General features: G+C 38.1%; 2 protein-coding genes across 5 annotated transcripts in view; one reads left to right on the top strand and one right to left on the bottom strand.

The window, feature by feature from the left end:
- RGS13 (regulator of G protein signaling 13) overlaps positions 1–6372 on the top strand; it is a 28148-nt gene extending 21776 nt beyond the window's left edge. For both annotated transcript variants that reach the window (XM_055419921.2, XM_088845548.1), the window contains 2 exons: positions 4885–5051; positions 6187–6372. In XM_055419921.2, the coding sequence (XP_055275896.1) occupies positions 4885–5051; positions 6187–6372 (353 nt within the window). The remainder of the gene's footprint in view (positions 1–4884; positions 5052–6186) is intronic.
- LOC129551702 (uncharacterized) overlaps positions 1–13895 on the bottom strand; it is a 447940-nt gene that overhangs the window by 250972 nt on the left and 183073 nt on the right. The gene's annotated exons all lie outside the window — the stretch shown is intronic.

A 13895-nucleotide genomic window follows, 5' to 3' on the forward strand; every position in this document is an offset into this window, starting at 1 on the left:
TGAGAGTCCCTTATACTGCAAGGAGATCCAACCAGTCCATTCTAAAGGAGATCAATCCTGGGTGTTCATTGGAGGGACTGATGCTAAAGCTGAAACTGCAATACTTTGGCCACCTCATGCGACAAGTTGACTCACTGGAAAAGACTCTGATGCTGGGAAAGGTTGGGGGCAGGAGGAAAAGGGGATGACAGAGAATGAGATGGCTGGATGGCATCACCGACTCTGTGGACATGAGTTTGAGTGAACTCCAGGAGTTGGTGATGGACAGGGAAGCCTGGAGTGCTGTGATTCATGGGGTCGCGGAGAGTTGGACATGACTGAGCGACTGAACTGAACTGAACTGTGACGATGAATGAATACTGTTTAGATAGAAAGTTGCTGCTGCTGCTGCTAAGTCACTTCAGTCGTGTCCGATTCTGTGTGACCCCACAGACGGCAGTCCACCAGGCCCCCCGTCCCTGGGATTCTCCAGGCAAGAACACTGGAGTGGGTTGCCATTTCCTTCTCCAATGTGTGAAAGTGAAAGTGAAGTTGCTCAGTCATGTCTGACTTGTAGCGACTCCATGGACTGCAGCCCATCAGGCTCCTCCGTCCATGGGATTTTCTAGGCAAGAGTACTGGAGTGGCTTGCCATTGCCTTCTCCGGAAGATAGAAAGTTAAACATGAGCAAAAGACTGAAAGAGCAAAAGGAAGTATATCAAGTTGTTAAATTCTGTATTTAAAAAACATTTAATAGTACTTTAAGTTCTTTTGATGTACAATAATACAGCAAAGAGAAGTTAGGAGAAAAACCAGAAATGATTAATGTCATAGAAGTCAAATCAGAGAATTTTAATAAAACAGACTTATTTTAAAATTTCATGCAGAGGCTGGTAGAATTACGGAGCTCATTTTCCTTGGTGGTTTATATTAAAAATAAAATGGATTCAATATTGCTTTAGAAACATTTCTGATGGCAGACAGCCGCGCAGCTCACTCAGGATTTAATGCATACCATGAGCCTTGCAGCCTTGCAGAAAATGGTCCTGGGATAGATGGGCCACCATTCTGACCCAGACAAGAGCAATGTCACGTTAGTTTCTTACATCGAGATACCAGCATGTGTCACCTTGCGTATCATGGAAATACTAATTTTGGTGACTAATTTATGAAGAACACACTAAAGAGCACCAAAGGCACTACTCTCCTTCTTCAAGGAAAACATGTGAGATAAACTACGTGTGAGATAAACTAGTTCTTCCATCTTCTCAGTTTAATGAGCAGTTCTGCTGTTTAATCCCTATTACTCTGCTCAAGCAGAATCAAGGTCTCTGCAGCAGAGTGCTCATAATGAAGCAGAACAAGCCACACTGAGCTGCATCATCTGATTTGGAAAAGGCTTTCCCACCTTGTAATCCTCTTGTAGAGTCAACAGAAATGCTAAAGTGAGCATCTCTGTTCTGACTTTAATAAAAGCTTGGATTCCTGGAACTCTTTTGTACAAATGCATTATAGGCTGCTTAACTTGCCTAACATAAAAAGTTATCAATAAAAGACAAAATCCTATAAAACATACCCATCATGTGAGCACTTGTTCTACACATCAATCATATCAGCAATCTCAGACAAGTTCAAGTGGTCCCAGTCAGCTTTCACTAAGTTATGATATAGTAACACATGGTAGGAAAATCCACTAATTTATTACAAGAAAAATGCCTTTCTTGTTCACACTACACAGTGACTGGGGTCAACTGTAGCTCTGGTGCAGGTCTTTACTCTGGCCTTCAGACTAAAGGAGCAGCTCTCCCAGAACGTGCCCTGCTCACAGTGGGGAAAGGAGCAAGGGTGGAACCACCTGATCGTCCTTGAGCCTTCTGTCTGACCCGCACATGGCACTGTGCATTGCTGACACAAGTTCAGTGAGCAAGGCTGATACAAATGGGACATGAAAGTACAATTCTCCTACAAGAAAGGCAGGGATAACTGAGAACTATACCACCATTTACCACATTAGATATCTATAGGAAAATACACGTGGCAACACACAGATGGCTTCATCAGCAGGGGACTTGGGAATATTGAGAATTGTTGAACTACTTGGCTGGCCCCAAAAAACCCTCCCTCTGCTCAATCAGGAGGGAAGTTAAGGAAGACACAGATGCAGGTAAGTTTTAGAATAAACTTTTTACTATAAAATGAAACTAAACATAAAGACAAACACAAATTCAGAATACTATAACATGGAATCTCATACTTGTTTCCAAATTATCCCCCCACCCCACTCCATCCACTCAACCCATGCAACCAGCCTGGTGGCTAAGTCTCATCCCAGGGTCTGTAGATTTCATCTGGCAGCTCGTTTTCCCCCTATTCCACAACTTGTTTATTTTAGGATCCTGTTTTCTGTTCCTAATGAAGCACTCAGTCAAAATTTCTCCAAGCACAAAGTATAAAAAATTGCTTTTTATTTTCTTAAATAGAATTCCAGTTCTTTCAATGCATACTGCAAATTATTGGCTTCCAGCTTTACTTGTTAGGCCAGAAATGGTTTTCTATTTTGATTTGTTTTGTTTCATGATGTGCCTACCCATTCAGCTCTTCCTCTAACAGGAATGCCAATTGCTACATCTGTATTCTCTGACTCCAGTTTTCTGTGCCTGTGATGAGGTTCAGTTCAGTTCAGTTCAGTCGCTCAGTCGTGTCCGACTCTCCACGACCCCATGAATCACAGCACGCCAGGCCTTCCTGTCCATCACCAACTCCCGGAGTTCACTCAAACTCATGTCTATCGAGTCGGTGATGCCATCCAGCCATCTCATTCTCGGTCATCCCTGTCTCCTCCTGCCCCCAACCCCTTCCAGCATCAGAGTCTTTTCCAGTGAGTCAACTCATCACATGAGGTGGCCAAAGTATTGGAGTTTCAGCTTTAGCATCAGTCCTTCCAATGAATACCCAGGATTGATCTCCTTTAGAATGGACTTGTTGGAGCTCCTTGCAGGCCATGGGACTCTCAAGAGTCTTCTCCAGCACCACAGTTCAAAAGCATCAATTCTTTGGCGATCAGCTTTCTTCACAGTCCAACTCTCACATCCATACATGACCACGGGAAAAACCATAGCCTTGACTAGACGGATCTTTGTTGGCAAAGTAATGTCTCTGCTTTTTAATATGCTATCTAGGTTTGTCATAACTTTCCTTCCAAGGAGCAAGCATCTTTTAATTTCATGGCTGCAATCAGCATCTGCAGTGATTTTGGAGCCCCAAAAAATAAAGTCTGACAATGTTTCCACTGTTTCCCCATCTATTTCCCATGAAGTGATGAGGTTAGGCACAACTTAAAGTAAATTGCTGTGAAAATAAACGTTCTTGTTTTAAGTTTAAGGTATATTCCCCATATTGAATCCCATATCCTTTCCTGTGCTACATTTTTATATATGCCCTACCCCCACCTCATCTTCCTCTCAATTCAAACATATTTCTTTTTAACCATCTTCCACCCAATGTTCTGAAGGCTACACTTGCTTCCATAATAATAATGAACTAAGCCCTAATTTTGTGTCTTCCTAGGGCAGCACATGTCTTGCAGATCACCAACTTCCCTGAACTCTAAAGCTTCCTCAGAACACATTATTAAAATCTGTCTCCATTTGAGTTTTTCTCGTGAACACAAAATACCTTAATTGTCATCTTCATTTTTGTATCTGTGCTAACAAGCAGTAGAATCCAGGAGTCAAGGAGCCTGGTTTCTATGCTAGGAAACTCATTAGATCCACTGTCTCATGTGAAGATTTAGGAAAATATGATTTTACTCACCACAGCCATTCCCTTCTGATTACTATTATTTCTTGTAACAGTTAATGATTCTAAGTTATTGTTCATCAAAAGCCTGTTTCTTCACATATTCAATATGCCTACATACCTGTTTCTATCACTATCAATGGAAAGTTACCCCATTATCTAGATTTAGCAATTCAGTTTCTCAGATGTGCCAAGAGAGTTCCTAGCCACCAAAAGAAGTTTTATGTTTTCCTCAGAGTGTTCACCTTTAATCTTCACAATACTTGATCTCCTCAAAGATTCTTACTAAAGTGTTAGATTTGTGAAAGCTCACTTAACTCTCTTCTTCAACACTAGCACCCACAGAAGAGTGGCTTAATGGAGAAAGTTTCTCCCACATGTCTACCCTTATCTTCCCACTTCAGAAAAGACCAGAGCACAGGACGGCCATCTCTGGCATCAAGTGTCCCTTAATGGTTGCTCTGCACATCCTCACTATGCTGTTCTAGATTCTGGGATCGTTTCCAACACCCCATCTGAATTTCAGTCGTTGCCTAGTCCTTCATTTCTGGTGTGAACCATAAACCATGAACATGAAGTTGAATTTTTCGTCATCCATGTTCTCCTGCTTTAATTGCATATGAGACACATCCCAGGCTATACAGGCTGATCACTTTATCATTTTTACAGGGATTGGATATTTTCTTTCCAACCTTAACCTGCCTGTTTAGCTTTAAACCTTGCTCTTATCCTCTAGTTTGTCTCGAGGTTTTAGATTTTTCATCTCAGTTTCATGATCAGAGCTCTGTCCACTGATCCCATTTAAGTCCTCTTTCTGGATCCCTGTGACCTATCCCAGCCACACTAGTAGGCATCTTGCTCTGATATACACAGAATAAAGGGATAAAGAAATGACCCCACCACTCATTGGTGTTGTCAAAACATGCTTTCAATGCATAGAACTAAATGAGATGTGGGATGTGTGTGTGTATCATTATATAATATATTGTTAAATAATTTGGGGGCTCTGATTCAGGCATTAGTTTTAAATTGTACTCCATATTGTTCAGACTTTTTTTTAATGATTTTGACCCATGAAAATAAATTGATTTCTCCTCTACTTCTAGATGGTCCGGTGGTCTACGCAGCATACTTAAAAACAGAGCACAGTGATGAGAATATTAAATTCTGGATGGCATGTGAAACCTATAAGAAAACTGCTTCACAGTGGAGCAGAACTTCCAGAGCAAAGAAGCTTTATAAGGTTTACATCCAGCCACAGTCCCCTAGAGAGGTAACCACACGTGACTATGCTGGAAACTGGAAATCAATACCTCCCAAGAAAGCATTAGTGTCTGTCAAGCACACATATGTGCCAGCAGTCTACACCCAGTACCTCCTATAATGCTATGAAGTCAGTATTGTTAACCCCAGTTTACAGATAAGAAACCTAAGAATCTGAAAAGTGAATTTGCTAATACCTTCTCCAGTATCACACACCAGTTAAGAGAGAAAATTAGACCTGCCTGGCTCCAAAGCCTCTCCTGGTTAAATTATCTTAATTCTCAGGAAAGTATAAAAAGAAGTCCTTATAAGAAGAACTGACTGTTCTACAAGGACCTACAGATACACATACAACAGTGGTGACTTCCCTAGTAGGGTGGGCAGAGTCTGCGCCACCCCACCAGGGCTCCTGCTCTGCTTCGTTTAAAACCAGCAGAGGGGTCACACTGTTTTTACTGCCCATCACTTACAACTGCTGAAAGAAAATGAAGAGTTACAAGTGAAATAGATACACTGAGACTCCTGCTGGTGGAGAGAGAACCAGGAGTGAAAATTCTGATCATGAGGATGAGAACAGAGGATGGTTTATGAGATTCCTGTCTCTCAGGAGAGTCCGACATTAACTGACTTGTTCCTCAAAACTCTTGTCTGGAAAATATTTGGTTTATTGAAATAACCACTTCTCTCCCCTATTTCTCTACTTCTCTTCACTTTCTTCCCATTTCAGGAGATGTTCAGTTAAATCAACATCTATGACTATTTAAGGAAGGTAAACTTTAAAATAGCACCAACTTCCCTTTCCTTTAAAAGAGGACTCCATCTCATAAACTTCCTTGTTTGCAGACTCCACTAACAAACCACTTGCATCTGCCTAAGTAAGCAGTGGTTTCTGAGATTTCCCTGGTCATGGGTTTCAGGTTTTGTGTTGTTGTTTTTTTTTTTTAATCTGGGATGTAGAGTTGGATGTTTATTTTTTAAAAAGCAAGGAGCTTATCTCATACAAGTCTTTTAAGATGTCAATGAAAGTGCAGACAAAATTACCCTATTCCACTGAAAAGTAGAGCAGGAAATAAATTAAACCTTTCCATTCTATTTTCATCTTCAATTATGCTTACTTATGCTTCACATGTAATTTTACTTTGCAGATTAACATTGACAGTTCAACAAGAGAAGCTATCATCAAAAATATTCAAGAACCCACTCAAACATGTTTTGAAGAGGCTCAAAAAATAGTGTACATGCACATGGAAAGGGATTCCTATCCCAGGTTTCTGAAGTCAGAAATGTACCAGAAACTTCTGAAGACTATTCAAGCCAACAACAGTTCTTGACCACCACTCAAAAGTTTAAATTGAAGATGGTATACAGAAAGTGTTGGTTTTGTTCTTCTCATATAAAACTAAATAAATAAAATCAGAAATAGAGTAGAAAAGAAATAGAAGAAATCAAGCCATAAGTTGATTTCTGGTTCTCAAATAGAAACAGATCTTGAAACGGATGGACTACAGAACTCTTATAACATGAATAACACAATTTATGGCATACCTATGCAGCTCACTTAATATACATATATGGAGAAGGAAGGTCTTTCTTCATAAATAACATAAGTAACATAAATAACAAATAAATATGAAAAGGGGATTTTTACTGTACAAATAAACTAAATGATAAAGTTTTTATTGTACAAATCAACTAAATGATAAAGATTTTACTGTACAAATCAACTACGTGGATTTTTTTAATTAATGAAATTTTGCAGTCATAATGCACAGATAGTTCAGTTCTTTAAAAATTGTAGCTATATGAGTTGTGTCTCTAGCATAAATGTATTCTTTAAACAGAGTGCTTATAGTCACTTTATTAATAACTAGTAGACAAACCTGGTGCTCAGAGTATAATCAATTGTATTATATCATGAGCAATATAAAAAGATGTGCTCTTGAAAGATATTTTAAAATTTTCCTTCTATTATGTTCATAACTCTACTTCTATATCATATATATCTTCTACATGTGAAAAATTCCAAATAAGTCTAAGCTATTTAAATGTATGAATTTCCTCATTTATTTCTGTACTTATGTTGCTATAGGGTAGGAAATTTGGTTCCTATATTTTGAGATTTTTTTTCTCACAACGTGAATCCATCACAATCCTGATAATCAATAAATACAAACTAAAAACTTTATAAGTATGCTATTTTTTTCAAAGACATGATCAAGTTATTTTTCCAGCTAAAAGACTGTTTTATCTGCCCTGTTATAGAAGCTTCTTAGACTCTGTCAGGAGATTCCAGAGAAAGAACTCATGTCTGTTTGACTTGCTTTGTTCAGCACACAGCACAGGATAAATGTGCCATAGGAATGGATAAACATTCTTTTCTTTTCATAGAAAATAAGTTCCTTAAACTATTTAATATCAATTTTCCAAAGAATTAACTGTAGGAAAGTTTTGATTGAGATTTTTAGCTTTAGTAGGAAAAGTATTTCTCAGGTCTCGAATTTGATGGCAATAGCATTTATTTTAAAATGCCTATAAACCTAAGCTGTATCACACGAAAGTAAGGGTTAACTGGAATCATTCTCATTAAACAAAGAATTATTATAATATAGAATCAATATTTAGAGGCTCATTTCTTTTTTATTATTTTTTAAAATTTATTTATTTTAATTGTAGGCTAACTACTTTACAATATTGTGGTGGTTTCTGCCATTCATTGACAAATGAACCACCCATAGGTGAACATGTGTCCCCCTGTCCTGAACCCACCACCCACCTCCCTCCCCATCCCATTCCTCTGGGTTGTTTCAGTGCATCAGCTTTGAGTGCACTGCTTCATGCATCAAACTTGCACTGGTCATCTATTTCACATATGGTAATATACATGTTTCAATGCTATCCTTTCAAATGCTCCCACCCTCGCCACCTCCTAACAGTCAAAAAGTCTGGTTTTACATCTGTGTCTCTTTTGCTGTCTTGCATATAGGGTCGGCATTACCATCTTTATAAATTCCATCTATATGTGTTAATATACTGTATTGGTATTTCTCTTTCTGATTTACTTCACTCTGTATAATAGGCTTCAGTTTCATTCACCTCATTAGAACTGACTCAAATGCAGTCTTTTTTATAGTTGAGTAATATTCCATTGTATATATGTACCACAGGTTTCTTATCCATTTTTCTGCCAATGGACATCTAGGTTGCTTCCATGTCCTGGCTATTGTAAACAGTGCTGGGATGAACATTGGGGTACACGTGTCTCTTTCAATTCTGGTTTCCTTGGTGTGTATGCCCAGCAGTGGGATTGTATGGAATTTCTATTTCCAGTTTTTTAAGGAATCTCCACACTGTTCTCCACAGTGGCTGTACTAGTTTGCATTCCCACCAGCAGTGTAAGAGGGTTCCCTTTTCTCCACACCCTCTCCAGCATTTATTGTTTGCAGACTTTTTGATGGCAACCATTCTGACCAGCATGAGATGTTACCTCATTGTGGTTTTGATCTGCATTTCTCTGATAATGAGTGATGTTGAGTATCTTTTCATGTGTTTGTTAGCCATCTGTATGTCTTCTTTGGAGAAATGTCTGTTTAGATCTTTGGCCCATTTTTGATTAAGTCATTTACTTTTCTGGTATTGAGCTGCATGAGCTGCTTATATATTTTAGAGATTAATTCTTTGTCAGTTGCTTCATTTGCTATTATTTTCTCCCATTCTGAATGCTGTCTTTTCACCTTGCTTATAGTTTCCTTCACTGTGCAAAAGTTTTTAAGCTTATTTAGGTCCCATTTGTTTATTTTTGCTTTTATTTCCATTACTCTGGGAGGTGGGTCTTGGAGGATCTTGCTCTGATTTATGTCAGAGAGTGTTTTGCCTATGCTTTCCTCTAGGAGTTTTATAGTTTCTGGTCTGGTCTTACATGTAGCTCTCCAATCCATTTTGAGTTTATTTTTGTGTTTGGTGCTACAAAGTGTTCTAGTTTCATGCTTTTCCAGGTGGTTGACTAGTTTTCCCAGTGCCACTTGTTAAAGAGACTGTCATTTCTCCATTGTATATTTTTGCCTACTTTGTCAAAGATAAGGTGTCCATAGGTATGTGGACTTATCTCTGGGCATTCTATTTTGTTCCATTGATCTATATTTCTGTCTTTGTGCCAGTACCATACTGTCTTGATGACTGTAGCTTTGTAGTGTAGTCTGAAATGAGGCAGGTTGATTCCTCCAGTTTCCTTCTTCTTTCTCAAGGTTTCTTTGGCCACTGGAGGTTTTTTTTGTTTCCATACAAATTGGGAAATTATTTGTTCTAGTTCTATGAAAAATACCATTGGTAGCTTGATAGGGATTGCACTGAATCTATAGATTGTTTTGGGTAGTATACTCAATTTCACTGTATCAGTTCTTCCAATCCATGAACGTAGTATATTTCTCCATCTATTTGTGTCATCTTTGATTTCTTTCATCAGTGTTTCTTTAGGTAAATTTATTCCTATTTTATTCTTTTCATTGCAATGGTGAATAGGATTGTTTAGTTAATTTCTCTTTCTGTTTTATCATTGTTAGTATATAGGAATGCAAGAGATTTCTGTGTATTACTCTTATATCCTGCAACTTTACTATATTCACTGATTAGCTCTCGTAATTTTCTGATGGTGTCTTTAGGGTTTTCCATGTAGAGGATCATGTCATCTGCAAACAGTGAGAATTTTACTTCTTTTCCAATCTAGATTTCTTTTATTTATTTTTCTTCTTTGATTGCTGTGCCTAAGACTTCCAAAACTATGTTGAATAGTAGTGGTAAGAGTGGGCACCCTTGTTTTGTTCCTGATTTTAGAGGCAATGCTTTCAATTTTTTGCCTTTGAGAATGTTTGCTGTGGGTTTATCAGAGATGGCTTTTATTTTGTTGAGGTATGTTCCTTCTATGCCTGCTTTCTGGAGAGCTTTTATCATAAATGGGTGTTGAATTTTGTCAAAGGCCTTCTCTGCATATATTGAGATAATAATATGGTTTTATCTTTCAATTTGTTAATATGGTGTATCACATTGATTGATTTGTGAAGAAACCTTGTATCCCTGGGATAAAGCCCACTTGGTCATGATGTATGATCTTCTTAATGTGTTGCTGGATTCTGTTTGCTAGAATTTTGTTGAGGATTTTTGCATCCATATTCATCAGTGATATTGGCCTGTAGTTTTCTTTTATTGTGGCATCTTTATCTGGTTTTGGTCTTAGGGTGATGGTGGCCTCATAGAATGAGTTTGAGACCTTCCTCTTCAATTTTCTGGAAGAGTTTGAGTAGGATAGGTGTTAGCTCTTCCCTAAATTTTTGGTAGAATTCACCTGTGAAGCTCTCTGGTCCTGGGCTTCTGTTTGTTGGAAGATTTTTTATTACAGTTTAGATTTCCATGCTTCTGGTGGGTCTGTTTAAGATTTTATATTTCTTCCTGGTTCAGTTTTTGAAGGTTACACTTTTCTAAGAATTTGTCTTCCAAGTTCTCCATTTTATTGGCATAGAGTTGCTGATAGTAGTCTCTTATGATCCTTTGTATTTCTGTGTTGTCTGTTGTGATTTCTCCATTTTCATTTCTAATTTTATTGATTTGATTCTTCTCCCCCCCGCCCTTTTTTTTTTTTTTTTTTGATGATTTGGGCTAATAGTTTGTCTATTTTATCTTCTCAAAGAGCCAGATTTTAGTCTTGTTGATTTTTGCTATAATCTCCTTTATTTCTTTTTCAGTTATTTCCTCTCTGATTTTTATTATTTCTTTCCTTCTACTAACTTTAGGGTTTAGCTGTGCAAGAGAAAATTTTTTCTTCGAAAGTTTAGAGTTGATTAACAAGGCTTTAGTTGCTTATAGAAGGTGTTACCACAGTAGTCCAATTTTGTCTAATCCACTGAATTTATTTCTTTTAAAAATACCAATATAAGAATTCAAATTTCAATCTTAGATATCTGAACTTGATAATGATCCCTAGGCACAATAGATCCCTTCCCTGGTGGCTCAGACAGTAAAGAATCCACCTGAAATGCAGGAGACTAGGTTCTATCCTAGGGTCAGGATGATCCCCTGGAGAGGAAAATGGCTATCCACCACAGTATTCTTGCCTGGAGAATCTCATGGACAGAGGAGCCTGGCAGACTACAGTCCATGGGGTCATGGAACAGCCAGAAACAACTGAGTGACTAAATCACTGCAATAGGCACAAGAAGCCAGGAAAAATAAAAATGCTTCCACATGTGTCAAATAATCTCATCAACTTACTCCACTGGCAAATGAATATATTTATGGACAAGTCAGAAAAGTCATACACCCATGCCCTTGAGACACATGGTTTCAGGACACCTTGATCCCGTCTCAAGCAATTATACTAAATCAGCCAGACACTAATGTAACTAACAAATAGAATAATCAGAATTGTTTGCTACTTATTTTCCCCCTTGTATTCCAATACAAGACAAGGCTGTTATGTGCTGACATTACCTTCTATTTATTTCTTATTTATTATTATTTTTTTAATTGGAGGCTAATTATTTTACAATATTATATTGGTTGGTTTTGGCATACACTGACATGAATCCGCCCCGGGTGTACATGAGTTCCCCCTCCTGAACCCACCTCCCTCCTCCCTTTATCCTCCTTCTGGGTCATCCCCGCACACCAGCCCGGAGCATCCTGTAACATGCATCGACCCTGAACTGGTGATTCGTTTCACATATGACAACATACATGCTTCAGTGCCATTCTCCCAAATCATCCCACCCTCACCCTCTCCCACAGAGTCCCAAAGACTGTTCTATACATCTGTGTCTCTTTTTGCTGTCTCGTATACAGGGTTATCATTTGCATCTTCTAAATTCCCTATATATACATTAGTATACTGTATTGGTGTTTTTCTTTCTGGCTTACTTCACTCTGTATAATAGGCTCCAGTTTCATCCACCTCATTAGAACTGGTTCAAATGCATTCTCTTTAATGGCTGAGTAATACTCCATTGTGTATATGTACCAAAGCTTTCTTATCCATTCATCTGCAGATGGACATCTAGGTTGCTTCCATGTCCTGGCTATCTATTATAAACAGTGCTGCAATGAACATTGGAGTACATGTGTCTCTTTCAATTCTGGTTTCCTCGGTGTGTATGCCCAGGAGTGCGATTGCTGGATCATATGGCAGTTCTATTTCCAGTTTTTTGAGGAATCTCCACACTGTTCTCCATAGTGGCTGTACTAGTTTGCATTCCCACCAACAGTGTAAGAGGGTTCCCTTCTCTCCACACCCTCTCCAGCATTTATTGCATGTAGACTTTTGGATAGCAGCCATTCTGACTGGTGTGAAATGGTATCTCATTGTGGTTTTGATTTGCATTTCTCTGATGATGAGGGATGTTGAGCATTTTTTCATGTGTTTGTTAGCCATCTGTATGTCTTCTTTGGAGAAATGTCTGTTTAGTTCTTTGGCCCATTTTTTGATTGGGTCATTTATTTTTCTGGAATTGAGCTGCAGGAGCTGCTTATATATTTTGGAGATTAATCCTTTATCAGTTGCTTCATTTGCTATTATTTTCTCCCATTCTGAAGGCTGTCTTTTCACCTTGCTTATAGTTTCCTTTGCTGTGCAGAAGCTTTTGATTTTAATTAGGTCCCATTTGTTTATTTTTGCTTTTATTTCCAATATTCTGGGAGGTGGGTCTTGGAGGAACCTGCTGTGATTTATGTCAGAGAGTATTTTACCTACGTTCTCCTCTAGGAGTTTTATAGAATCTGGTCTTACATGTAGCTCTCCAATCCATTTTGAGTTTATTTTGGTGTATGGTGTTAGGAAGTGTTCTAGTTTCATTCTTGTACAAGTGGCTGACCAGTTTTCCCAGCACCACTTGTTAAAGAGACTGTCTTTTCTCCATTTAATATTCTTTCTTCCTTTGTCAAAGATAAGGTGTCCATAGATGCGTGGATTTATCTCTGGGCTTTCTATTTTGTTCCATTGATCTATATTTCTGTCTTCATGCCTCAACATAATAAAAGCTATATATGACAAACCCACAGCAAACATTATCCTCAATGGTGAAAAACTGAAAGCATTTCCCTTAAAGTCAGTAACAAGACAAGGGTGCCCACTCTCACCACTACTATTCAACATAATTCTGGAAGTTTTGGCTACAGCAATCAGAGCAGAAAAAGACATAAAAGGAATACAAACTGGAAAAGAAGAAGTAAAACTTTCACTGTTCACTGATGACATGATCCTCTACACAGAAAACCCTAAAGACTCTACCAGAAAACTACTAGAGCTAATCAATGAATACAGTAAAGTTGCAGGATATAAAATCAACACACAGAAATCCCTTGCATTCCTATACACTAATAATGAGAAAATAGAAAGAGAAATTAAGGAAACTATTCCATTCACTGTTGCAACGAAAAGAATTAAATACTTAGGAATATACCTACCTAAGGAAACAAAAGACTTGTACGCAGAAAACTATAAAACACTAGTGAAAGTAATCAAAGAGGACACTAACAGATGGAGCAATATACCATGTTCGTGGATTGGAAGAATAAATATTGTAAAAATGAGTATACTACCCAAAGTAATTTATACATTCAATGCAATCCCTATCAAGCTACCAACGATATTTTTCACAGAGCTAGAACAAATAATCTCACAATTTGTATGGAAATACAAAAAACCTCAAATAGCCAAGCAATCTTGAGGAAGAAGAATGGAACTGGGAGAATTAACCTGCTGGACTTCAGGCTCTACTACAAAGCCACAGTCATCAAGACAGTATGGTACTGGCGTAAAGACATTACCTTCTAAATACGCTCCCTCTCCCAGCCTTCATAGCATGTTTACCTC

The sequence above is a fragment of the Moschus berezovskii genome, chromosome 17, assembly GCF_049115385.1.
Source record: "Moschus berezovskii isolate FMDL1 chromosome 17, NW_MosBer_1.0, whole genome shotgun sequence".
In the NCBI taxonomy this organism is placed as follows: Eukaryota; Metazoa; Chordata; class Mammalia; order Artiodactyla; family Moschidae; genus Moschus; species Moschus berezovskii.